A 27,761-nucleotide genomic window follows, 5' to 3' on the forward strand; every position below is an offset into this window, starting at 1 on the left:
AAAAAATACAATATAGGCTGCTGTTAAAACCCTGCTTTAGACTGCTAAGAATCATGATAAACTGAAAGAAATACCCAATATATTTTTCTTCATGTGCTGATTGAAAAGCAAAGCAGACCTTCCAGATTTTCTTCCATTTGACTTTAATGCTGAAGTTTTCTATTGAAATGGGAAAACCCAATTCAGCTTCAGAAAACAGAGAAGCAGCCAAGATATATAAATATCTTGAATAACTCTGAATGAATTTATTGAAAAACTTCTAGTCTTGAAATTTATTGGAAGAACTATGTAATATGGAATATAGATTTGACAGGGGGAAAAAAAGGGATCAGGAGAGCAACAAATCTGTTTGTCATCTGCCTAGGAATACTTAGTAATTTAAATAATATAAACAGGGAGTGCAGTGATGGAGACATGGAACAATGCAGGGCCAAGGATAAAGTCCTGTGGGACATCAGCTGCAAGTGAAAAAGGACTCGATTAAGCATGGCTGTATTAAGTAACAAGTGAATGGTCTAACAAAAATTATGTTTGCCAGCGCCACATGTTGGCTTTAGTGACGCATCCAGAGTACAATGAATCAGCAGCAGTGGTTCTGAGCATTCAAAATAGAAGACTGACAGCATTTCATTAGATCAAAGTGATGAGCATGTGCATAATTATCATTTCAGGTGATTAACCAGAGGACATAGGTTAGGTGGTGTCTCCAGTAAACAGTTATAAATCCACTCTGGCAAGGAGAAAAGCAAGTTCTAACTTTTGGAGATGTTTGCAATACAAGAAGCCCTCTGGGAATAAATTAATTGAGCAGATCCTTGCCAGACATCATAAGGAAAAAAGGGCATTAAAAAAAAAGACACCTGGAACTGCTGCAGGTGAAGCCTTGAAAAGTGGGGAAAGGAATTTTACCAGAGGAGTAGTTCTATAAGTTTTTATTTTGGTGAGCCCATAGAAAATTAGCTAGAGGGCTCATCTCTTGAGCTGTGATATTAAATTGATGGTTTTGAATTTATTTTAAATTTGTTTGATTAATTTGAATGTTAGGAAGGTGGGGAAGATGTGGTTCTAGTTATCCCAAGGTAAACATCCAGCAGCCCTTTGTTCTGCATCTTTCGTTTGCCTTGCAGCCAGAGTCACCTAGTCCTGTCTTCCTACTCTATTTACTTTTCATTAGTGTTTATTAAAATCATCTTAATTTCCCATCGTGGAGGGATTTTTAAGCCTTGTAAAGATTTTTAATGGTATGAGTCCTCATAATCTGATATCACTTCATGAACAGCACAGCTTTCCAACTTATTTTTCTTCAGATATACAAGGATCATATTCTTCATCTGGTCTTTTCAATCAAATTATTTGCCTAATTTTATTTGCAATCTGTGTAGTCATATGAGCCTGAGCTGGAAGCAACCAATTAGATCACACTGTCCCTCCTCTTGCCAACATGGAATATAATCCCCCAGACAGGGACACATGGTTGATTTTAGCCAAAAGCTCAGAAGAAACTCCTGATCTTCACCCACTGAAATTTAACCTCTCATCTGTTATTAATCTATTTTCAGCAAATGATTACCAGAACATCTGCTCATGCCCAGTCAATTTTTCCTTCCTTCGTTTAAAGCTTACTTCCCCAGTGGACTGATGGAAGAGAGATTCTGCAGCTCGTTCTGCTTTTTAAAATAGCATTGGTCCACTGAAGAAATGTTAGCTGAAGGTGAGGGAGTGATTTTTGTCATTCATGTTGCACCTATAGGGGAAATGAGAGCAAAGTTATTGCAGTAATAGTAGGATTTCCAGCTAACTTTTTTTTTGTTGTTGTTGTTGTTTTTTAATCAGGAAGCATGAGGACGCATTCAGTAAATGTGTATTTGGGGTTTACATAAAGATGAAAGCAACCACACAAAGATCATTAAAGTTATCATTAATCAAGCCTTTGAATCACAGGACCATTGAGATTGAAAAAGATCTCCCAAGATCTTTGAGTCCAACCTTTGACCAATCACCACTTTGTCACCCAGCCCAGAGCACTGAGTGCCACATCCAGGCACTCCTTGGACACCTCCAGGGATGGGGATTTCACCACCTCCCTGGGCAGCCCCTCCTGATGCCTGAGCACCCTTTCAGCGAAGAATTTCCTCCTGAAAGTCTTCCTGTGTTCACTTCCATGTCTTTCCCTAAAGGATATGGTCTGCCAGGGTGCAGCCAGGAGGATAATGGCAGAGGAGAGTTTTCAGGAGGGCTTTGAAATCTGAGAAGGCAGGAACTGTTTGGGTTTTTGTCAAGAAATTCCCTCAAAGAGGAGGAGCAGTGTGAGAGCTGGTCATTACCTTGATTTCTCTGATATTCCCATCCTAATCTCCCTCCAAAGTTTCTTCCCTACTTTTCCAAAGTAAGCACTTATCCCTGTCATCTACTGGTACAATTTATTTGTGTGCCTTGAGGAAAATGCTGTCTGAACCTTCCTTCATTTAATTTTCATGTTTTTCTCAGGGGTGCTGCTTTCTGCTCTCAGGGTGCCTTTCTGTAGCTCAGATGTGCTACCAGGACATCTTTTGCAAAAAACTCTGCTGAAGCTCTTTGGTCATTTTGTACTCCTGACCACCACAACCAATCATTTACATAAACATGAGGCTGATATCTCTAATCAGAAGTTAATTTTTTAATGTTTTCTTTAAGTTTTCTACTCAAATTTTTATGTTTTCTTTAGGTTTGCAGATATTTAGGGCAACAAATGTTTGGCCTGATTCCCTGTAAGGAACCACTAATCTGATGAAGTGTCTAGAAAATAGTTGGGCAAGACTATTAGAAAATGAGAACTAAAACCCACCCAGAAGCCCACCCAGAGCAGGAGAGATTTTTTTTAATGTTGTTGGTTCAGATGGACACAAAATCCCACTAAAGAAATCAGATCCCATCCAAAATATCAATATACAAAAAAAAAAAAAAAAAAAAAAAAAAAAAAAAAAAAAAAAAAAAAAAAAAAAGGCTGTATCTTGGGGGTTTCTCATTCACATCATTCCAAAATCGGAACCTGGAGCTTTCTGTCATCCTGCTGCAAACACAACTACACTGCAGGCAGTAGATTAATGGATTTCAGAGCATAAAAGATTCAGCTTTTAAGGAAAATTTTACTTTGCAGCCCAGCTGTAGCAGAAGTTGGTTACTCCCTGTGATTGTTGCCTACTGTTGAATGATTTAGCTGAACCTGACCACTTGAGACCTTAGCACTACATTTTGTTCAAGTATATTTAAATACATTGTTTTCCCTTTTTTTTTTTGTTTCAGAACAAGAGCCAAGGACTGAGTTTTGTCCGTATACATGCACCTTGGCAAGTCCTCAGTCGAGAAGCAGAACTCCTTAAAATAAAAATGCCCACTAAAAAGGTAAATACCCCCCATTTTCTATCAACAAGTTTTATGATTGAAGGAGCAGGGATCAGAATCATCATTAAATGTATAGAAGCCCATGGAGTTACTTTGTTCCAAAAATCAGAGAAATGAACTGTCAGGCTTATTTTTCAGGTTTTCAAGTCTTTTGAGATGATTTACTGTTCAGAGCTATGTTTAAGTTGGGATTTCCAAAGCGATTTTTAAAGGCCACAGAGGCAGCTGGCTGATGGACTGCGTTCAGGAGGGTGATGACAGAGGTGAATGTTAAGGAGGGCTTTGAAAGCTGAGAAGGCAGGAGCTGTCTGGATTTTTGTCAAGGAAATTCCCTCAGAGGTGAGGGGTAGTATGGAAGATAGTTTGAAACTGGCCATTGCCTTTAGACTTCTCCGAAGAGAGAGAGGCTCTCCCCAGAGAATGTGTTTTGGTGGTATCTGTGACTCAGTGAATTCAGACCTGCCTGTTGTCACTAAAGCTTCAGCTCACCCTCCTCTGTCTGTTTGCAGCAGAGTTCAGTATCCACCTGGCAAACCTTGTAAATTCTGAGTGGCAAATCCCCCAATCTGTGTTCCTGAAATTATTTAGTCCATTGGTTAGCAACTCCACTGGAGTCAGGGGAACTGCCTTGTGCTTTTAGTTAGTGATACTCATCAACTGCACTAAAAAACGTTGTCATTAGAAATAAAGGAAAAATTGATTTTGTTTTCTCCTACTGTCTTTGTTTGTTTGAGTTTTTCGTCTTGTTTTCATCCACCAAAAGCTTCATTGTGGTTCCTATTTCATGCTGTTACAACCTGTCATTATCAGAAGGCTGGCCAGATCAATCTTGCATACTCTTAATGTGTTGGTATCCCAGGGAAAAAAAAAAAGGATATTTCCAATCAATCTTTGAAAATAAGTAGGTTTAGACAGCTACAGTACCTCTAGAAACTTTCTACATATTCAACTCCTCTCTTTGATCATGTCCAAAATTCACTCATTTTATGTGTTTTGGTGCCTGCTTATTTCTCCCTCCTTCTGCCCTCATGGGAATTTTCCCCTCCAAGATTTTTCAGATGCACCAGAGTAAATTTTACATTATTTTAATTGATGAATATTGCCATCATTTTAGCCTGGGTTAAGGTCTGTCCAGGAGCTGATAATCTGTGGTGGCACTCTCCTCATTCACAACTGTTCTTCATCCCCTTCTCTACTCTGAGTGGGAAAAAAACCCCTCTGTTATCTCCAAAAATAAAATAATCCTCTGTTATCTCTAGCTGCAGAAATGGCAGTACTACCAGAAACAAGACTGACAGGAAAGTTCTATTCATGTTCTAGGGTTTGGGTGTTTTTTTGAAATTAAAAACAGTTGAAAAAGGAATTTCCTTTGAAGGAAAAAATATCCACTTTGAAAAAGCTGAAATCTTGTATTTTGGGGAATTGGCAATATAAAATAAAAAATTCAGACAGTAACCACTAGAAGGAAAGTTCTGGTTTTGTTCAAAGATACAAAATATTGCTCTCAAGACACATTAGGTATTTTCCGTGATGCTATTTTTATTTATTCAAGGATCCTATTAAATCATAAAAAAAGACATTTCCAGGGGAAAGTATTCATCCACCTCTAAACATGAATTGGTTACAAATATATTTCCCCCCAAATATTAAGTTTTACATCATGTTTCAGAATATAAGACATGCTGGGAAAAGGTACCCTCTGAGTCCTTTTAAATACATATATATAAACTTCTGGATATGATAATAGAGCTATTTTGGTGAGTGAAACTGTGCCAAGCTCAAAGATGAGTACAGGAAAAAATTAGGAATAACCAGGAGGGAATGGCCAAAGCTGTGATGTCTCTGGGTTTAGTGAGTCTTGGGGGAATGAATCCTGTGACAGGAGTGCTGGGATAGGGGAGTAAAGGCTGTTCAGAAGGGGTAGGCAGAGACAGAGAGGTGGAGGAGTTGTCCTGTACAGAAAGGAAAAGCTGCATTTAAGGGTTGACAGCTTCTGGGTGAGAGTTAGGGGGGTGGAAAACAAGACAAATGTCATTGAGTGTTGTATAGGACTGATGAATTGTTCCACAGGAAACCAGGAGAAATTTCTTGTGCTTATGGGAAATGTCCACTGCCCAAACATTATTTGGGAATACTGCACTGCTGTGGCAAGCAAGTCTGAGAAATTCCTGAAGGGTTTTGAAGATAATACTTTGCCACAAGGATTCAGTGAGCCAGCTAGGAAAGATTCTTTCCCAGACTGGATAGTTGTGAACAGAGAAGAACATATGGGATGTGTGATAGTGCGAGGCTGCCTTAGCTACAGCAGCCACAAAATGGTAGGGTTTAAAATATTCAGTCTAATGAGAACAAAAAAAGTCAGCAGAGTTGTTGCCATCGGTTTCAAGAGAGCAAACTCAAAGCTCTGATCTCTGGGAATCTGCTTTGGAATGCTCCATGCGTGCTTGGTTGAACAGGGAACTCCTTGTGGAGCTTGAGAAGAATAAGAAATTTTCCATCTCTAGCAACAAGGCCAGGCCTCACAGGAAGTTTACAAAGATGTGGTTCACATATTCAGGGAGAAAACACTAAAGGCCCAAACTCATCTAGAGTTGAAACTGGCCACTGTTGTGCCACACAAATAAAAGACTTTTAAATTTATGTTAATAACAAGAGAAGGTGTGAGGGAAATATTGGACCAACACATGTTGGAAATGATCACTTAACAAACAGGAATGATGGAAAAATTGAGGTTTTCAGTGCTTTTTATTTTGCCTCCCCCTTTAATATTAATAATCCTGGATTGCCTGGTCCTGAGGCAGAGGACTGCAGCTGTGGGAGCAGTTTGTGGCTTTCCATTTGTGGCCACTGAATTTTTAAGGGTCCATCAGTGTCCACTGGATGTTCAGAAGTCCATGGGGCCTTGAGAATTGATCCCAATCAAATCAATCTACTTCCTTTCAATCTGCTTCCGAGGGACTTGGTACTGGGAGCTTGGTGTTATTACAATTTACAAGAGGGAAGAGCCAGGAAATTAAATCCCTAATATTCCAGCCTCAGGACTTGGGATAATTATGGAAAAAGTCATAGCTTTTCAGTCTGCAACTGAAAGGCATTTGAAGGACAAAGCATTCCTCAGGCACAGACAATAAGGTTCACAAAGGGAAAGTCCTGGCTAGCTAATTATATGTCCTTTACTATAAGGTTCCCTGCATAGTGGATGAGAGGAAAGCAGTAGATGTAACCTTTTTTTCCCTGGATTTTAGTGAAGTTTTTAGTATTATCCCTTAGAGCACCCTTCTGGACAGGTGGTTTACCTGAGATGAGCAGGTACCTGGAGCTCTGGGTAAAGAATCAGTTTTTTTCTTTTTTCTTATATTAACAATTCTGCACTGAGTTTTTTTTTTCTGGAAGCAGCTCATGAGGGAAAAGAACTTTTTGGAACTGCAACCCATATGGATTCAGGTGCTTACAATTATATGGGAATATGTCTTCAGAGAAGGCACTTATTTTAATTACAGGTTTAAACATATGTGTACAGCAAATTCTTGGTTTTCCCTTTTCTTCATTTTAGCGTAATTTTGGAAGGGACATGCTAATGTTCAGTTTGATTTCCTCAGATGTATGAAATCACAGAAGAAAAGGGAATACTCAAAACGTTAAGTGAAATTTGGTGCAAATTGACAGAACCTCTGCAACCCCAGGTGCCACAACAAGAGAATACCAAGATGAAAACCTTGTCCTACCCATTTTCCAGAGAGAAAATATATTTGTGAGTACTTTAAAATGTGATGGACAACAAAGAAAGCTGGAATGTATCATTTTAGTGTTGTAATTTCTTTTCCCCACATTTCAGTTAAAATTCAGAAATTCATCAAGCATATCTGGAAATCCTGAGGAAGCATCCAAAACTGACAGATTTTCAGTGGATTAACAGAAATCTAAGCTGGAGAGAATTTCTGCCAGTTTTCTACTTGCTTCTGCAGGATAAGGCTCTGCAAGCAGTGCATCAAATAAAATTTCCATATGTTTAGCTTGAAACGTAGAAATCCTCCCACCAAATTCCTGATTATTTGGTTACGGATATTACTGCCTGTTTTGAAAAAAGCAAGAGCTAGTAGAAATATGGCAGTATTTTCCATCTTGATAGATTTATTGTAGCAATTAAAACTCAGCTAATAATATGCAGATAAGGAATTCTTGACACCTGCCCTTTCACTCAGAGTAATATTTCTGGGCCCAGTTTGACATGAAACACTCTTTTTGCCCTCCTGGGTGTCTCCTTGTATTTATGCCCAATAAATAAAATTCAGTAATAAATACAGTGACCCACCATTTCATTTATTGCCCTCTGACAATTTTAATTAATTTTGAATATGAGTCAAATTGATGGAGGAGAATAAACTGGGAACCTAATCTCACATATGATGATTTTGAGGTTTAAGGGAAAGCATAATTTCAGTGGAATGGGTATTTGAAATCAAGTGAAATGCTGACTGTTTAGTGGCCAGGAAAAGAGTAATGAATATCTGCATCAGGCTGGTTGAAACTAAATAACATAACCTCAGCATGTTATAACATTGAGGGGATGTTACAAGAAAAATATTAAAAGAGCATCTTCGGTAAACAATAGAGAGGTTCTTCTTGTCCAAAGGCATTTTAAATTAGCTAATCATTTTGCATTTTTATGCCCACCATCAGTGCAATCCTGGTAGAGCTCTGAATGACTGGGTCTTAAACAGCACATTCTATTATGCTGCACTATGTCACCTGTATCTCCTTTAAACATCTGTTTTTCTGAGTGATTTCTAAATTAGAATCTTATATGTTCTCTTACTTGCTGCTTCCATGTCTTAAAACAGAGCTGATTTTCTTTTTCCTCAATGTTTTAGGTATAACATCAAAGACAAAGACACCTTTTTTGACAATGCAACCCGCAGCAGAATAGTAAGTTAATAAAATTAATATACCCTTGTCTTCTTGTGGGATTTGCTAGTGGGGTTTAGAATGGGATTTACAGGGAGCGTTTTAGTTTCAACTTTGCTAATTTCATTAATTTATGCATTTATGTGTTCTTATTAGTGCAGAACACTAATTCCTGGTATGTGTCAATGTAAGGAATTCATTTCTGCAGCTGCAGGGTGGTTCAGGAGTGGGAAATGCTCTGCAGGGAAGCTGCTGACTCCTCTTCGTTGTTCAAAGCTCTTCTCAGCCCTGCTCCTAATCTTTAACAAGATTTCCTTCCATATAGTCCTTTCATTTCAAATGCTTCTATAAGGACATGACACAGCAGGATTTAGCCTACAGATGTTAGGGCAGATAAACTATTAATAAAATCTGCTAAATAAATTGAATATTTGTGCAAACAAACACTGCAGAAGCCACCTATTTTAGAACTTTGTTTTATTGCTAATTCGGTGATGAAATTCATGCTAAAAGAGGATTTGTGTGGTAACCCAGTGTTCTTTTTTGCAGGTGAGGGAAATTTTGAAGCGCACATCTACAAAGACCAGAAACAGCATGGGTAAGGTGGAGGGAAGAGAATTAGAGGTGTTCTTTTGAAAGGAATTATTTAGATATCTCACAGAATATTGATAGCAGGTCACAAGATATGATGGCACATCTTCGCAAAAGAAAAAAAAATTAGAGATTGAGCTAAATGTTTTTTCTGAGGCATAAAATCAGAATTTCCAGCCCATGGTTTGGATGGTAATGGGAGCTGGCTTTTCATTTCTACAGGTGCAGCATCTGGCACATAACTCATATTTCAAGAATTGTTATAAAATTGAATTTGATTACTGTATGATCTGCTGTGGAAAATTCAGATGTCAACTGCAATATGTTGTATTATTCCTCGCAGAACCATATTTTTCTTGCCATTTCAATTGAATAATTCACCCTTCCAGGTTATTTTTATTACTTTGGCTTTAAAAATTACCTCCCTGAGCTGCCTAGTGAAATATATGACTTAAATATGACTGTTTTGAAGATACTTCTGGGATAATGCTGAAATATTTGGAGCTTGGGGTTCAGAATTTATTTAATTTTCTTAAGGTTCAGAATTTGTACAGGTGTATATATTCTCTTTTCTCTGCTTTTTTCTCTCACCCATTGTGAGATCAAGGCACATATCTCCCTAGTGGAAAAGAAGTGATGGTGCTCCCAGTCTGACATATTTTCTGGAAATCTTTCTGTCAGCCCGACCACCTATGGACAGATCACAATTTCCAAGGGTAACATTCCTGGCAAATAATGTGCTGCAGCAAAATTCTGCATGGTCCTAGTGTGATTTTGGGCAAGGAAGCTCCGATAACACATGTTTTTGGTATAGGAAAATAGATTAATTTAGGTTTCCTTGAACAGGAGACATATGTTTTATTGAAATTACATGATTTGTGTAACAAAATAAAAGCCACACAAAATGCTTTTTCAACCAAAACCACTTGTCTTTTCTCAGGACAAACTTTTAAATTTGTGACTGCCACACTATTTCCTTAAAAAAAGAGAGAAATTATGGCTTTAAAATGTCAGATATTCTCAATTTCTAAAACATCTTTTGGCAGATGCTGCTATTTGAACAGTTTGTTTGGTGTTGTTCTATGTTTTGATCTGCTCAAATGTCTCCAGTGGGGCAATAGACGGGAATGCTGCCTTATTTTTCTGGATTGCTGGGAACCCTCCTGGAGACTTTGGAATTAGCTGGGGAGAAAACTGGAGAGAAGCTGAAGGCCAGAGTAGGAAGAGATAGAGCACTTTGCCCATGGAGATATTTGCCTCTTAAGGTTTTGTTTACTTTAATAGCTTGTTCTGGTTTGTAGTGGAATAAAAGCTAGCATTAGGGATGAACAGACTAGGAATAATTTTTTAGGAAATTTTTAACCTTAGTGTGAAAATAGCGTGAGCCTGATGCACTTCAAGTTAAGGTCAGTTCAAGAATTCATTTGACATGAAATAACTATTTTAGCATTCTCATCCTTTCCATCTTTCTGGTCCATAGCCAAAACAGGATTGTGCATAATTTTTGACCTACATTCTCTTATTCCTTTGGTCTTCTGAGATCCTCCCCCAAAACAATGTTTCATAGGTCACTATGGATTTCCCATCTCGCTGGTGTTAAGCTTAAAACCACTCATCAGGAGAGGTTTAAAAGATTTTTTAAACAATTTTTTTTATTGGAGTTAATTGAAATTTTGCACAAGAGACAGGACAGTGAGGTTGGGAGTGCTTATAGCAGTCTTTGATTTTATAAACCTGTTTTATGAAAATAACAACACTTCAAACACATTTGCTGATGGATTTCTTTACATCTGTGTAAGGATGAATCTGATTCCTCTCCAATAATATTATACAAGGAAGGCTTATTTTCTTCTAGCATAACTCTGAACCACTGTAAACTTCCAAACATCTAATGTTTTCAGGAGCAGGCTTGACATTATCTAAGCATAATTTCTGATTCTATGAATGCATGTAGTTGTACTCATCTTTGTATCAACAGAAACATTTATTGATACCGCCTGTCTAACATCTCTGACCAGAAGGTTTTTCCCAGATATTTCAGGACAATATGTAATTTGACTATGACATATTTTTCATCACTAAATACATGACAGCTGGTTACTTTTTTTTTTGGGCATTGAAAGCAGAGAGGCCAGGAACAAATTTATATATATATATATAAACCTAATTAATAGAAATTACTTATCTTTTGTTTTTATGGAACAATTGTTTTCATCTCCAGAGACTGAAGATGCAGTTGCTGTAGGAGCTGCAGGTCTTGAGAGCCAGCAGGGATCTTGTGTCTGTCTCCAGGTGCTGCAGTCACTGCTGGGAATTCCCTTGCTAGACTAAACTCCCTGGAAATGCCCAAGGCCAGGCTGGAAGGGGCTCTGAGCAACCTGGGACAGTGGAAGGTGTCCCTGTCCATGACAGGAGGCAGGAACTGGCTGATCTTTTTGCCAACCCAAACCATTCTATGATTTCATATCCACAAACTTCTGTGGAAGTTTTTTGGGGGTTGTTTTTAATTGTTGACCAGTGGGGATCCATGGTTCTGACCATTGTAAAGATTCAAGAAGGACTTCTGGATGCTTTGCTCCTCAGTCACATGGCTCTTTGCTATCAGGATGAGAAAGTGGCCAGGAGAGTCTTTGAACTGTGCTGTTCACTGAAGAAAAAGCACTTTATGGAAATGAGTTTCTCTGAAAAATATTTTCCACAGTCAGGAACTCCTATGTTGCTCTATTCTCATTCTGAATATTATAATTTATACAGCTCTGAAATGTCATGAAATGAAATCTGTAATAAGGTTTTCTCTTCAATTGTGCGTGTTGACCACCTGAATTTTTCTTTTTCTTTTAGGAATCAGCACGTTAATAGCAAACAATGTTTATGATGCAGCCTACCCACTTCATGATGTACGTACACACTATTACAAATCCAGTTCTCTGCTGGTGTCACTCAGGAGACCTCCCTTCACAGACATTATTATTTTCTGTCTGTGACATTGAAAATCTATTCTAAGTGTGATTCTAATATGAAAACTCTTATATAAGTACATTTCAAGTTGTGACCTAAAAATAAAATCAACAACGTAGGAACAGGTAAAATACTTTTATTTAGTTTTTTTCTGCTTTTACATCAGTCATTAAATTATTTTCTGTCTCCAGGGTGAATATGAAGGTCAAAATGATGACATGAATGAAAGAAAGGTAAAATACACTGGAAAATTTATTTCATATTATATTTAATGTAATAAATGATGTTTTAAATATCATTGTAAAGCATTAGCTAGTGTATGAACAAGTAGCTGTTTTAACAAATGCATACATTTTCTGAATTACATATTTTCCTCTATTTCTGCACATAAAATGTTTTTGCAAGATTTTTATATCTTCTTATGAAGCATGTCAGTTAATTTAATTTGAAATTTACATCTTGAAATATAAATGCTTCCAGTTTCTGTCTGCGTACATAGACAAGATTTTCAACCTGTAGGGAAGCTAAAATTAAATAACTCATATAATAATTTTATTTTCCTAACCAAATGCTCCTTGAGAGCAGTGGTTACTAAAATAAAACATAGTTGTACTTCTCATTTGATTGTGTGTTCAACTAAATTGCATGGAATTTCTAAAAATCTGCTTCCAATTATTTTGTAAATAAAGTTTCTAGCTATCAAAAGACATTCAAAAATAGATCAATCCCCAAAGAAAGTGTGAATTCAAACTGCATTTAATATGTATACTTACTTTTAGAAATGGGAAAAAACCATTTAATTACTATAAATAATCTATTTAGATTTATAGATTACTAATAAGTAATCTATTAAGATCTTTTCCATATTGTTCTCTAATGTTATTTTCCTTGAAATGCAAACAATAGGCTGGGAAATGCAGAGGGAAAATAGTAGGGAGGAAAAAGGGAACATTTGGAAACCTCCAATATTTACTATACTATGAAGATTGAGGTCATACAAATAAATCTGATTTTTCCAATGCAGAATTAGTAAAATTTGAAAACATAATCTTTGTATTTTTTGGTAAATAATGTTGCCATTCAGCCACTAGATGTCTTCATGTGCCGTATACAATTTAATTTAGAGTATGAACCTTGGTAAGCAAAACAAACTTTGAAAACAAACTATAAAAAAAGCTTTTTTATTTGTGTCTGTTACTTTGAACTTTTTGTTCATGAAGGAATTGTCTGCTCTGGACTTGCAGAATTTTCTCTGAGAGGCAGCTCCATAGATTACTTGGAAAGCAAAAATTTTAGATAAACAAACTAAATGAAGATTAGTCAATGGAGGAAGATTGGGTATGGTGGAATGGGGGGAAGAGGGCCTAGAAGGACCAGTGTCTGGAAAAATATTCTCCCTAGTAGTTGTATTTTGTGCTGCCCTCTTTTTATTCTGCCTATTAGGCTCAGTTATGAAGTGTTAAGTATTAAAAACATAAAAGCTTCTTTCCAGAAATACTTCATTGATTATTCACATATGTCCCTGCTGCCTAGGCCCTGAATCTTCTGTAGTATTCCTATGCATAACATCATCTGTTTTCTATCTGATTCTAATAGTCTCAGTGTTTAATTTCCTGAAGACCCCTGATCAGGTTTAAAAGAAAGGAGGGCATTTTTGAGGTTTTTTTTCCTCTGTCCCCTTTTATTTTGCCCACTTTAACTTATCTGTATCTTTGAATTCAGTTTTCTCTTGTAAAAGCCCCCAAAATGATCTGAGTACTTACGGGGTACCTATGCTAATAGGGCAGCACAAGTAATTGGGGTTTATGTACCAGTTTGTAACATTACAGGTTAATCCTTCAGTATTTCCTTGGAGAAAATGCACTGTGACACAACACTTTTGTCCCATCTTATGAGAATTAGAAATCTGTAATGAAAATCTAAAACTGAGAGAGTTTCAATTTTTCCTAAGAGTAAAGGAATTTTCCAGTTTCAGTGTGATTTCTGTTCTAAAAAAATCTTTTTAAGAAAGGTATTGAGTAGCAGAATGATAACTCACCATGAGTATAAACACTGCTTTAGTCTTGAGGCTTCTGGCCCACTGGCAACTTGTAACCCTTCATTGCTGTCTCTAAGGTTTGACATTAAAAAAAATCCATGAGGGCTTTATAACCCACCTGGGAAATCCATTGTTGTCATATACTAGAGCAGCATCCCTATTATTAGAAGCAGATTAAAAAATCCTCATAAACTTACAGAAAGTACCTTTTCCTAAATGGAATGCTGTTTTGGACAGAACTTTCTTTTTGCTGTTTAAATTCCATTCTGTGGCTGGGCTCAAAGCAGCCTTTGGGGAGTTTTAAGAATGTAATAGTTTTAACTTTCTTCTTTTGCATATTTGAGTGAAAGCATTTATTAGTATGACCAGGCTAACATTTTGTAGGTAATACTGGGGGATAATGGCAAGGGCTGATTTTGAGTGGGCAGGAACAAGTATTCATATGAAAATATCAGCATGGCAGGCAGGACAATCCTCTTCAGTGAAGTTGTGTCACATAAATCACAGGAATCAAAGAGGGAATAATAAGCAAGACTATCCCAAATTCTTTGCCTGTTGCAGTTGAGTGTGTTGTGGTCAATTTACCCCAGGTCCTACAAGGTTTCCTTTTATCCCTGCTCCTATTCCAGCTGGATTCCTCCTGCTGCAAGAATTTTCTGTAGAATCCGCTCCTTCCTTTGAGCTCTCTGTAAGCTGTGGGTGAATCTGCATGTCCAACAGCAGACGTGGCCTTGTGTGATGTCCCCAGAATGGGGACAAAAGTGGCTTTTCTGTGGGCTCTGCTGGGTTTAGCAGCCCCAGGAGTGCAGCAAATATTTTTTAACTCTTAGAAGATGTTTGTAAAAACGGAAGGAATGACTTGTTTCAAGTTAATTTCCAGGGGTTTTTTTTCTTTCTTTCTTTCTTTAGTTGCTGTATCAAGAATGGGCAAGATATGGAGTGTTTTACAAGTTTCAGCCTATTGATCTCATAAGGTAATGTGGACTTGTGTAAAGCACCAAAGGACCTGGTTCTGAGGTGATGCAAATTAAATCATTTCCACTTACTTCAGCCAAAGAAATCTTGAATTGATCAGAACATTGAAAAGAATGTCCTCACTGGTTTTTTTGTGTGGCTCTGATAATAATTTACTATGACAAAAATACACTAAACAATCATTACCTATGCTTTTTTATAGTGATCATTCCTGGAAGAATGTCATACTTCAGTTTTTGGGGTTTTTAAGGTATTGATTTGTTCAAAGGAGAGGAATTGCCATTTACATTGGTGAATTTTTATTGGAGGGTATGGTCACAAAATCTGGTGAATAATCAGAAGCTGGTGTTCACATCATGAATCAGTGTGAAAGTATTTGACAGTTTTCAGATTGATTTGATTTTTTTACTCCTGGTTTTACAAGTTTTATTCATCTGAACACATCCATATGTGTTCCCAGTGGGGTTTTGATTTGTATATTTATAAATTTTTTCTTTACAAACATAGAAGTTGGCTTTAAAATAAGACAAAACAAACCAGTCATGATTTTTAAGGATTTCCCACAATAACTAAAAGAAAGCCAAAACAAAAGAGTTTTTGTTGTATCATATTTTGTTTGTACTAGAAATACTGAGTAAAGAAAAAAAATGAATAAACTGCAGACTAGAAATATTCTTTTTATAAGATGTCTATCTAGGAAGAAATGAACTAGGATATTAAGAAATAAAAAAACCCTCAACAAATACCTATTTTAAAATAATTTGTTCGTATAAGAGAGGTGGCATTTGTTACTATTTGTCTTTTGAATAATCAAACTTCAGCCATTTTTTATTCTATGATCTGCCCCTACGTGATTGCCTGCAAAAGCTGCAGTTGGTAATATGGATAGCAAATAAGCTTTGTAAAATACTTGGTTATATTTTAAATGGAAATACTGCATGTAACTTTTAAAAAAGTGAAGCACTAACTTTTAACATGAGAGAAATTGCTCCTTCTTGGGAACAAGATGTTGCAAACTGGCAAGTGGAAGTGAGACCATCAAACCCTACTGAGGTTCTGCAAGGCTTTGAAATTTCCTCTGTATTTGCTTCAGTGGTTTTGTGCCAAATTTCTGTACCTTTTGTATGGCAGTCACTCTGGGCCAAGCTCCTGTGTGGAACAGGTAAGCTCAGAATGAGATTACAACACCTGCTGTGCTGTTAGTAAATATTGCAAGTGTTAAACTAAGCTGGGACTGGCTAGAGGAATTCTCAAGTTTTAGCAGACCTGACAGCTCAGCTGAGTTAAAAATAGAGGTACATCTGCTTACACTCCATCTTCATTTGTATTTTGCTGTCTCCATTATAATGTTTCACTGTGCTGATATGATTTCATAGAAATCCTGTGGTTTAAACTTCTGTGAGAAACAAAAAGAAGACCAGACATGTGCAATTGATTCTCTGTTCTCAGAGATGACTTTTCTTGCTTTTATCTTCCATATTTTGCTTGACTGCAAATTTGACTGTTACCACTAAAATAAATGTGTTTTTTATTTCCTGGCTAATGTTAGAGCTTCAGTGTAGATGTACCTGGAGAATGGCCACCCCTCTCTTTCTGCCAGTGAAGTGGGTTTCTTCACTTTTGTGCCATGGGGGTATTTGAGCTCAGCCTTGATGTGGATACTTATTCCCTTGGCAGACATCACAAGTCACACTTTGTGCTTTTTGCTAATTTAGTGTGACCTTCCTTACTTAGATTGCTTAGATGATACCCAACTTTTTTTTTTTTTCCTGGTGTAACTTAAGTTTAAATTCAGGCTTTGATGGACAGATGAAGCAGCATTTATCTTTCTTTTTACTCAAAGCCTGTCCTGCCTGCAGTTTTCAAATTCATTAACTCTGTTGAGGTACGCTGCTAGTTTTTAAATACAGCTTGCAACGTATATTTGACTATTACTCTTTCACTCATTCAGCAGGAATGCAAACTGAAAGTCATTCTTTAACTCAAGTGTCTATGCTGGAAGTTTAGATGTGGCACTGTAGAATTATTTTAGGTTATTCCTGGTGCCTCAGCACCTTCCTTCTGACCACACAATTGTTGCCAGTTGCCGGTGGATTGTACACCAAAGACAGGAGCCACATATTTGTTATGCTCACCCTTGGTTCAGACTGGGGGTTCTCTTCTAATATCTGTAATCCTCAGGGAATTTAACTGCATAGTTAGTCTCAGAAAATTTTGAAGTTCCTAATAACAAAAGGAAATAAAAGACCATTATAATATTCACCAATAATTCCGTTCACTCCTGTCTCTTAACCTGTAAAAATATCCCTCTCTAGCTTTGTGGACTGCTTTGGGCCATAAGAAAAGACAGATTTTTTTTGTAAAAGAAATGCAGCTGTGAGTAAGGAAGGTTTCACCAAATAAAAACACAATGTGTGTTACATATTTCTATTCTACAGCAGAACAATTTCAGATAAAGACTTTAAGGAAATATATAGTGCAGAATGTGCAAGTAATACAGTGTGAATTGAAGTTTGATTTGTAAGACGTTGCAACACCTCATTTCTCAGTGCACATCCAGATATAAAAAAGCATTGTTTGAAGCACAGTCTGCCTAATGCAGTGCTTTATTTTCAAAAGCATATGAATGTCCAAATATGAATTTCAATTCTTTTTTGCTTATTTCTTTTTAATTTGTATGAAGAGGATTATAAACAGTTATTTATGAGAGAAATCGTGAATTGTTTTCTAACAGATATCTTAGGCTAGAAGTACTGAAAATGATGAATGAAAAATACTGGACCTTAGTCTGGATCTCAGGAAGGCCTGAGGGGTATATTAAAAAGTAGAAAATGAAAGCTGCAGTTTTAGAGTGTTCAGAGCTCTGGAGGTCTGTCTGTTGTAAAACCTTTTCTGTCATCCTAATTTAAGTACTGATTTTCACTAGAGAGGAGTTTCTCTTGTGTGACTTTTTTCTAGGAATTTTGTTGCACTTAGCAACAGTAGTTCCTCTCAGTCCTTACCCTGTAATATAAAAAATGCTATAAAACATCTGTGACTTAGTGATTTTCTTCTATTTTTGATGATTTTCTTTTCTCAGATGAAGATGAGTTCAAATTCAGTTTTTAACAAGCTCTGCAGTGATGCTACTGTTGATCCAGAGACAGGGAGGATGTTCTCTAAGAGTTCTATGACCTTGCATAAAGAAAGCAGGTTTTATGTTTTTGCATGCTATTGAATATTAATCAAAGTTTTGACAACATGATTTTAGAAGTAATAGGTTATCCTTAGAGCTCCTCTCTTCTCAAAGCAGAGTTGGCTTGAAAGCCAGATCAAATTGCTCGTGCATTTTGAAACCTCCTGGGATGGAGATCGTACAGCTTCACCTCTTCCAACACTGCACCACTTTCAAGAAATTTCCCCCCCCTCTTTGGAGCAAATATCCCTTGATTTTATTTACAGTCACAGTTTTTTGGTTTTCAGAAGGACATCTCTGATGACTTCTAGCAAGTCAAGAAAATAAACACAAGTGTAAGAAGCGCAGTAGAAATTTATAATAGATTTTATTTCTGGTTGTAATGCAACATTTATCACTTAGGAGCTCTAAATGACAGATGAAGGGAATAATCTAAGATTATGATGTCACAAAGAGGTGGTTTTCCTTCTGAGAAAGGAAAGCTTTAACTCATGGAAAACTGGCACATTTTCCTGGTAATGGGCATCTTGAAATACCTGCAGCTGGAAAGCCATGTAGGAACTGAAATTTCAGGATTGGACCATCCTTGTAGAGAGGAGGTCACCTTTTTGTCTCTTGGTCTATTAATCTAAGATTACGTCACTCCAGGAAAATCAGGCAGAGCTGGCTCACTTCTAATTGTGGTGGAGCTTATTTTGTTATCACTGCTTTTATAAGGCCCCAGCTCATTTTCTAATGTTTTTTCATATTTTAATTTCTATCTCCCATTTCTAGAATTTCACCCAATTTCTTAGTAGCTAACAGGCTACATTATCTATAGCTTGATTACCTTCAAAGCTCCAAATGCCTCTTGCTATAAAGCCTGAAATGGGAAGACATGTAAAGATTGAGACTATGTATACAATAACTCTTTTTGCAGGGGCAGATAGGGAAGCAAGTTAACTAAAATATTATTTATAGTGTATAGAACATAAATCAAAACTCAGCAGTTTCTGTTAGTCAAAATGTCTAGCTAATATATTCCCTCCTTCCTATCTGTAACTATGTTTTCCTTTGGTGGAAAATTGTTTCACCTCGGTGTGTAATGAATTCTGGCCTTTCATTGTGGTGTACCCATGTTGAACCTGCTCTTGACTGAGCATCCCCAGTCCCCCCCTGTTCCTGCCATGAATGCTATGTTTCTAAAGTCAGGAACTTGCCTCTCCTGGCAGTTTTTAAAGCAGTGACAGACCTGTGATCCAAAGTTTGACTGTCTCAGCTCTGGAAACTGTTGCCTTCTCTTTGAGTGTCTTGGGGCTTGTGTAGAACAGTGCTCAATGTAAGCAATCAGGCATTACCCAAACTGTCAGTACTGGTTTGCCTTTTGACCTTTTGCTTCTTTCATCAATCTTCACCAAAAAAAAGGCCCAAACCTGGATGTATCTGCTTACCCCCCTTGGAGTAGTTTTAAAAGAGAGATAAAATAAGAACAGGGGAGTTCTGCTAAAATGTTGTTTTTATTGTCTTTAGAGATAGGTGTTTCTTCATTTGCAAAAATGTGGTTAAGATCAATTTGTGGTACAGCTTGCCCCAACTGAGCCCTTCTATCCTGCCTAATGCCTGAACAAATGACTTCTTCATTCACCACGATGATTTTTAGTCACATCCTCATCTCCTGTTTGCTCCACATACTGTCTAGAATTCTCAGGACTTGAAAATAAAGTCTGTGATTCCCAGTCCCAGAGGAAATATTATTCAGTCACTGCTTATGCTTACTTTGGGGTTATTGATCCTCAAAGTGGAGATTTTCTTGTATGCTTTAATTCCTCATCTTCCCTGTCCTGCCTATATTATTATTGGGAATTAATCTCACCAAATATACCATCCTTTTTTTTTTTTTGTGGAACAGAACTGCTTTGGCAGAAACACCCCTGTAGCATCTGGTTATCTCACAAGAACTGAAAACTCTCTCTGATGCACGGTGTCCCTGCAATTCTTCTCTGACTGCCTTTAGCAGGCAAATCTTCAATGTTCACAGAGATGCTGAGGCTGTGTGTGCAAGGAATTCTGTTAGGAAAAAAACCAAAACAGCTTTAAGCCTGGGAAAGTGCAGTAATTGAGCAAACACAGCACTAAGTAGAAAAATGCCCCATGAGCTCTACCAGTATCTTTGGCACTTGTCCATCCAGCTCCTTTCCAAAGCTCTGCCAAACACACGCCTGAGGCAATAATCTGAGCATCTTTTCTGCTGTAACCCCATTGCACTTTGAAGTCAGATCTTTTTATAGCTCCAAGAATCTATACAGTGAAGGTTCCTTCCCAACATGAGATATGTCCAGCTTGCAGTTCATTGTCGTTGAAGCTCTAGGTGCAGTGGGAAGTGCTGTGCCAGCATCCACTCATCCCTGATGTCCTTCCTGCCAGATTTTACAGCAGAAAGCTTCCTGGAGGGGGCCAGAAGCAGGTGGGACGCTGGAGCAGAGTCTGAGCTGGTGAAAAATGAACATTTCCTCCATCATTATACCTCTTTTCCCTTTCCATGATCTCATTACCCCCCCACAACCCCAGCTTCTTAACGAATGACCATTATGATCATGTTGTACATCCATGAAAATGGTCTGCATTTGAGGAGTTTGATGCTAGGGCAGCACTTTTCAGCTGAGTTGTGGGGAGTTTTCCCTCCCCTCACTGGAACTTCTCATCAGAGGTCTTACCCAAGTGCTCCTGCCATTGTTTATTGCAAAGCAGGGGGGTTTTGCTCGTGGTGCATAAATCACCAAGGAGTTTGTATTGAATTATTCTGCTGGATGCACGCCTGTGACTGGAGTAAGATGATTTACTTACAGCTCTGCGTTTCACAGGCTTTGCCAGCCCTGTAGGAAGTGCTTCTTTCTGTCTCTTTTGGCAAGGGCTTGGTCTTATTTATTGTTGCTTGTATGAGAAATGGAATTTTAAACCGGTAGGCTGGGATTGTAGTAGTGAGGAAAAACAGATCCCTTCTTTCTGATAAACATATTCCCAGGCTTCAGATCACTGTCTGAGCACTAGGATCCTCATCACCACCCAGATTCCTCCCTCCTGAAGTGGGATTTTCAAAAGCTAGATCCAGCAGAAGATGTGTATATCTATATCAGGACCTCTGCAAAGTCTCAGTCTCTGATGACTGAGGTTGCTGCACAACTTCCTGGGATCTCCCTCTTGGACAGAGGAGTTTTGTAGGCAGCTAGAATTCAGTTTTCTTTGTGTTAAGAACTGTCTTAGGCTAAGTTCAATAATGCCTGAATGATGCTTAAATTTCACAGCCAGAAACTTGTACTTTTGAATGGATAAGACTGACAGGTCCCATCCAAAAAGTGTCTTTGGAGGTGACATCAATGTATTTTGAGTAGGAAATGGAAGTTTGTTCTTCCAAACTGGAGGAAAAAAAAAGACAGAGGCGAGTGGCCTCGTTTAGAAACAGAAGCCATGCACATTTAAATATTTACCTGCATGTGAATATTTGTAGGCATCTAGAGGTGTGTGTGGCTGGGAACTGCAGGGAGTAGAAAACAGATGCTGCATTTGGGTGGCTGCAGGTCTGCTTATCTTTCTTGTAGAACTGCTCTTAATGTCCTAATCTCTGTAGAAGGTTCTGACTGTGGCTTGCTGGGCTGAGAAAAAGTTATTTTCTGGCTCCTGAGTGCTAACCACGGGTAAAGACCAACCCATTTCTGGTTTAAAGGTATTCCCCCATACTATGATATTTTTTATGAGGATCCTCTCTGTCCATAAGTTATATTAGGATAGGCCATGGCTTTGTCTGATCCAGTAACTTGTCTTTAACATTGGACAAAACCAGGATGACAAGGGGAGAGATCAAGAACTGGGCACCACATAAAAATTATGCCCAGAAAACACAAGCTTAAGGAAAGCTTTCAATATGGCAAATCTGAGAACTTCCACAGTCAGTAGAGATAGCAGAAAAAAATTAAGATTTTTATGCCATATTGAGCAGAGGGTAAGAAAAGGATGGAGCCAGGCTTTTCTCATCTGTGTCCTGTGACAAGAAGTGATGGGCACAAATGAGAGTGAAGTAGATTAGCCTGTAGTTCCATAGGTCCTTCTTCTTGCCCTTCTTGAAAATAGGGGTGAGATTTGTTTTCCTCTACCTTTTGGAAACTTCTTCAGTTGCCACCATCAATCAAAGATTATCAAAAGCTGCCTTGCAATGACATCTGCCAGCTCCCTCAGCCCTTGTGAGTACGTCCCATCAGGACCTGTTGATTTACGGATGTTCAGTTTACTTCAGTATTCCCTGACTTGACCCCCTTCCACTGTGGTGACTAAAAGATAATTTTTTTATACTTGTTTTTAATTGGAAATGATACATCTGTTTATTAGCCACCAGATGGTGTCTATCTGACAGCAGTAACGCTATGCAAGCGCTAACAAGGACCTACTTACTAAAATAAATACATGAAATGAATTCAGGCTCTGCAGTAAGGGTTAGCTATATTAACTTGAAAAGCAAGAAAGCTCTCATGAAATATTAGTTATTATCAAAGAAAGATATTTTGGAAAAGACACCAGTATTTGAGGTTCAAACTCTTGTCAAATGAGATGAATAAAATCATGCAAATTATCTTGTGGAAACTGGAGATTAAGGAAGTGATGAGATGTCAATGACCTCACATTTGTTCAAGTACAAAAAGGCAGAAGCAAGTTGTAATAGGTACTAAAAAGATAGGAAGAAAAAGACTAAGTAAACTCTTTTCCTAAAAGAAAGTTCAAAAGAAAAGTTGATTCATATTAAATAGGTTACTCCTTATTTGTATTTGTTTATTATAGAGAAAATATTATCTGTATAACTGAATTAATTGGTTCTTACATAGAGTGTCACTTGGTGCCCTGAGTTGTTTATAAAATGAAACATCCTTCTTCACAGGTATGCTCTGATTGACTTCCACTATCTTTGAATTAGCCTCAGGTAACCATGGATTTTTAATTTTCCAGATTGGGAAGGTTACTGACATTTTTTTAAATGCTAAATAAAGAGAGAATAACTTAAAAGAAAGGTGAGGAGAGGCACAGTGTCCATGGGTTGTTTTATGCATGGAATCTTGGACGTGACAGGCAAAACTCTGTGTTACTCCTGCTGAAAATGTCTTCCCTGAGCAAGGTGTGCTGTGGCCTCTGCAGGCTCAGGGCCATTTAGAACTTTTTTACACTAAGCAAATGACAGGAAACATCAACAGAATAATGTAATCAGGCACTTAATCCTTCCAAACCTGTTCTGAAGTTTTGTATTGTCCCAGAACACAGAGGAGAATGCAATTACAGTGCTTCTGACTATCCAGCATCATGTTGTTTGCTTATCCATTTGGCAGTTGTCAGCCCTAATTTCAGTCTCAGTCACATTACATGTCTACTTATTATGCTCCTATTGTTCTTTCTCCTACAGTCAGTAAACAAAGGGTTTTTTCAGTTCATAATCCATCACCACAAGCTATGCACTTTCAGCTGTGTTCTGACAATTTCTTGGAATGGAAGCATAAGGTTCACGAATCTGTGAGGCTCAGAGAGTGGCTTGTCCTAGTTTTCTTTCTTTGTAGGATAAGGTTTGGACTTTTGATATTTTTAAATTGCATTTAATACACAAATCCTGACTATTAATAATATTTATTATTATTATTGTAGTTAATAGCTATTTTGATATAATTATTATATTTCCCCAGAGGTTTTGAATCCACTAGAATTTGAGAACTTGAATATCCCTTTCCTCCACACACATCAATTTCTCCCTGTTAGTCTACTGAATAGTAAATTTTCTTAAGAGCCAATAAAACCAGGGAAAAACATAGTTCTACCTCTAAATAAAATTAACATTTTCTGTTCTCCATGGAGTTGCAATATTATGACAGTGGATTTTTTTTACTCCTATAAGGAATCAAAATTAAAATTCCACAGTGGCTTGAAAGATAAATATATCTGTATTTTAGGTAAGTTTGACTCCAAACTGAAGTACCACTGAAGGACACAGCAAATATTTGTTAGGCAATGTTTCAAACAAGAACTTTAATAAAGGGCTTGATTAAACGGCTCTGGTGGCACATTTCTTCATTCTGTTTTCAGGGGAAAAGTGTCAGGTTCTGAACTCTATTCAAAGACACACTTTTAATCACGCTCTACTGGACATTCTTGATTTTTATGCCCTGTATAGGGAAAAAACACAGGCTTTTACCCTGGACAAAAAGTCTCCTCTCTGTTTTCTCTCTGAGGAACCAGCTGGCCTTTCTGAAGGACATTTTCTTTCCTACCTCAAACTCAGATGCATTGCCATTTATCTGAGATTCTGTAGTTATTTTTTCCCCTCTTAAAATTTTAATAAAAGAAGTTTTTCAGTCTCTTGGCACATTGTTACAAGAGGGATTGTCTTCTGCCAGGATCTTTTCTTAGCTTCCATATTGCTCCATTTGGTGCACTCTCTGTGTATCTGGATTTAGCACTGATATGTTCCTTCTTGAGAGTGCCTGGATGGAATATGTGCTGTCAGGCACAACCATGGTGGAAATCTCCAAGATCTCTGGATGCACAGCAGCCTCAGTGCTGCTGCTGAGCACTAATTCCACCCAGGTGTCCCAGATGGTTGTAATAAGTGCTTGAATCTTGCCCTGAGAAAATGTTGAAGTGAAGAAAGAATGACAAATCCAGAAAAGTTTGGACATAGGCAGCTCTACCTGGAGTGAAATCTTGGGGTGCTCAGCAATGTTCATGATCATCTCATAGTGACTGGGGCTTTCCCTCTATTCCAGCAGTCTTTCTGAAAGAGGTCTGCAGTTTTGAGAGGGAAACTTCCAATGGTGGGAACTATTATCTCAGAACCGAACAAAATATATGTGTTCTGAACTTACCATGTGTCTAGAATTGCTTCTCACTTTCTAAGCATAATCACAGCTCTACCTGCAGCATAATGGTAGGTTTTCCTCTGGTTGCAAAAGCCCTGAAAGAATAAATTGTGTTCCTAGGGACTGTTGCTGTGGGTCAGAGAGGGAATGTGCACAGGGACAGAGAAAGAAAGTTTTAAACTGGCCTTGGCAGTAAAGATGTTCTGACATAAAACTAAACTGCTTGTCTTTCTCCCCAACAACAGAAATACCAGAATTTCACCCCTAAACTGTGCAAGTAAGTTAATTTTGAAGTAGTACGTGTGACTTGGTTGACCATTTGCACAGGGGAACCTTACCCAAGCGGCAGCTGTAAATCAGTTTCCTTTTGCACAGAGCCATCGCGTCTAAAAGACTCCTCAACCAAAGGGGTGGTGGAGTGAAATGGAAACATGAAGTGACAGCTGGCCTAGAGTGGGGTATGGAAATTTAAACACTGAGGAGTTCTGTGCAGATTTCCCAGTTAGGTGACTCAGTGTCCACAGCGCCCCTTCCTTGCTTTTTTAGCTTTGTTCCTGAACGTCTCTGGAGTTCTTTCCAGCGTGTGTCACGCACCGCACTCTTTATTCACATTCCAGGTGCCCACACTTGTTTTCACAGGGTCAAAACTGAAGGGGTTTTTCCTTCTCTCTTTCTCCCCCCTTCCCCAAACCTTAGTCTATTTATAAATTGCACAACTTGGCACGGGAGCACTGTGACCAACGTGCAAGCAGAGGGTTTAATAATCAGTTATTCTTTTTGATGTTGGTTTTGCAACCAGACAGACCAAAGTGCATTGCAGATGTCTGGTTTAAGTGTTATATGGGCAAAGCAGAGGGAAACGAGTCAACATTTCTGCTGTGGCCTTCTCAACACTTCTAATTCTGGGAGGGAATACACTTTCTACATGTGGTTATTGTTGCTGCTGTTGGGGAGTTTTTAATGCTGTTTCTGATAATCTGCTGGAAGAGCAGCTCTTGTTCAGCTTGTTCAGGAGTTCTGGGTAATTTGACCAAATCTTTCCTTAAAGACATGACTCTTGTTCATGAGAAGTCACTACTTGGTAGGTGGCCATTTAAGTAGCCTTTATAAAGTCTTCTAACATGAAAGGAACAAAATTTCACCTTATGACATATCAACACACAGAAATAAAGCCTTTGGTGCTGCTTCTGATAGGAGCAGTACACATTCTTTATCAAAGTCATTTGCCCTTTAGTTTGGGAATAACCCCTGCCTCTGTGGAATATGTGTATCTAAAGGGACATTTCCCTAATGCAGAAATGAAGCTCACACAATGCCACGGACTCACTTTTTTTGTGACATTCTGCAGTATCCATGAGCACACTTTGGAAAGGATTAGTCCTTAGCTTTGCCTGGATATATGTGAGGCAGATGTGAATTAGCTACTGAGGTAGAGCAAGACTCTGGTCTCAATTCTCCTCTTTTGCCATGCCAGCATAAATCATGGGTAATTCCTGAAGGATAATAAAGTCAAACTGGTTTTATCCCAATGTAAATGAGAGAACATGCCAAGTTCTTGGTGTAAATACATAAAAACTTGTAAAAGTACTGTTTCTTGACTGACACCTTCCTCTACACTTGAAGCACACATTTTTCCCCCCTCTGTTCATTCACTACTGAATCCAGCAGCAGCTGTAGTAGATGTTTGTTCAGGGTGTCACAGGTGTTTGCACAGCCTTGACTCCTATTCAGAGGAACCAGAGAAGAGTTCTTGGGATGTGTCAAAGAGACATGTCTATGTCTTGTGTTCTTCTGACTTGATAAACCCATACCTAAATCGTTCATTATGTTTCCAAGATCTGTCATTGCTTCTCCTTAGATTATTTCACTTTCTGGCACATTGGTGGACTGAGCCTGGGCACAGCATCTTAATTATTTTCCTTTTTCAAAACAGTTAAGCCACAAAACACAGTGCAGTTTTCTTCTTGGCAACTGCTTTTTTTCCATACTTCCAGGACATTGTTGAGCTCTTCTCATTTTCTTTTGGCATGGATACAAATACCAACCCTTCACTTTATAGGTTACAGATCACATTTATCACTGAAAGGCTTAAAAATTTGAGGGGAAACCTCTTGAGCCATAAACTTCAGCTTCCCTGACCCTGATCAGCTACTCTTTAGTGCTCCTGGCATTTGAAATCTTTCTGTGCTAATTTGTGGCCCTTTGTCAAAAGAACAGAGAGTTTTGAACAGCTTAGATTGTGGACAATATTTTTGGGCCTGCTCTGTCCTATTGGAAACACTTTACTAGCTGTGCCCATTGCCCATCTCTACAAACAAGGAAGCAGTAAGAAGACATAATAAGAATAATCTCCCTCTTGTCCTTCTTTTCCTGCTTTAGTGTCAAATTTTTGGTTGTCACTTCTCATTCAGAAGGAAACTTGAAAGCAAATGGAGTTTTCCTCTATCCTGTGGTGTTCCAACACAATTGCTGCTGTTGACTCACACAGGAGGCTTGAAGAAAAGCTATATGCCTTTTGGTTAGTTCTATATTTCAATCAACTATTTCTCTCACTTCATATTAAAAAAAGTGTATTAAAATGCGTGTTAAACAAACCATATTAACAACATAGTATATTAATGAGTAGGAATATTTTAAATATATCTTTATTTTCCCATGTGAAAATAAAGGAAAGCTTCTTCGTATAATTACCTCCAAAATTACCTGGCATATGCCAGGTCAGAGGGCAGTCCCAGAGTATATGGCTTGTATATGTGCAATACAAATATTTATATTTATTATTTAATAAAATATGCTATATCATATAATGCCATATTTCCTTGTATTCTCTGCAAATTCATTGTCCCAAGTTGCTTCAAATCTTAAGTTATTGGCA

General features: G+C 37.9%; 1 protein-coding gene across 1 annotated transcript in view; it reads left to right on the forward strand.

The window, feature by feature from the left end:
• ANO2 (anoctamin 2) overlaps positions 1–27,761 on the forward strand; it is a 130,986-nt gene that overhangs the window by 20,656 nt on the left and 82,569 nt on the right. The window contains exons 2-8 of the mRNA XM_063395389.1: positions 3,283–3,381; positions 6,981–7,132; positions 8,253–8,307; positions 8,836–8,884; positions 11,719–11,774; positions 12,027–12,068; positions 14,783–14,847. Coding sequence (XP_063251459.1) covers positions 3,283–3,381; positions 6,981–7,132; positions 8,253–8,307; positions 8,836–8,884; positions 11,719–11,774; positions 12,027–12,068; positions 14,783–14,847 — 518 coding nt within the window. The remainder of the gene's footprint in view (positions 1–3,282; positions 3,382–6,980; positions 7,133–8,252; positions 8,308–8,835; positions 8,885–11,718; positions 11,775–12,026; positions 12,069–14,782; positions 14,848–27,761) is intronic.

The sequence above is a fragment of the Prinia subflava genome, chromosome 4 (genome assembly GCF_021018805.1).
Source record: "Prinia subflava isolate CZ2003 ecotype Zambia chromosome 4, Cam_Psub_1.2, whole genome shotgun sequence".
Classification (NCBI taxonomy): Eukaryota; Metazoa; Chordata; class Aves; order Passeriformes; family Cisticolidae; genus Prinia; species Prinia subflava.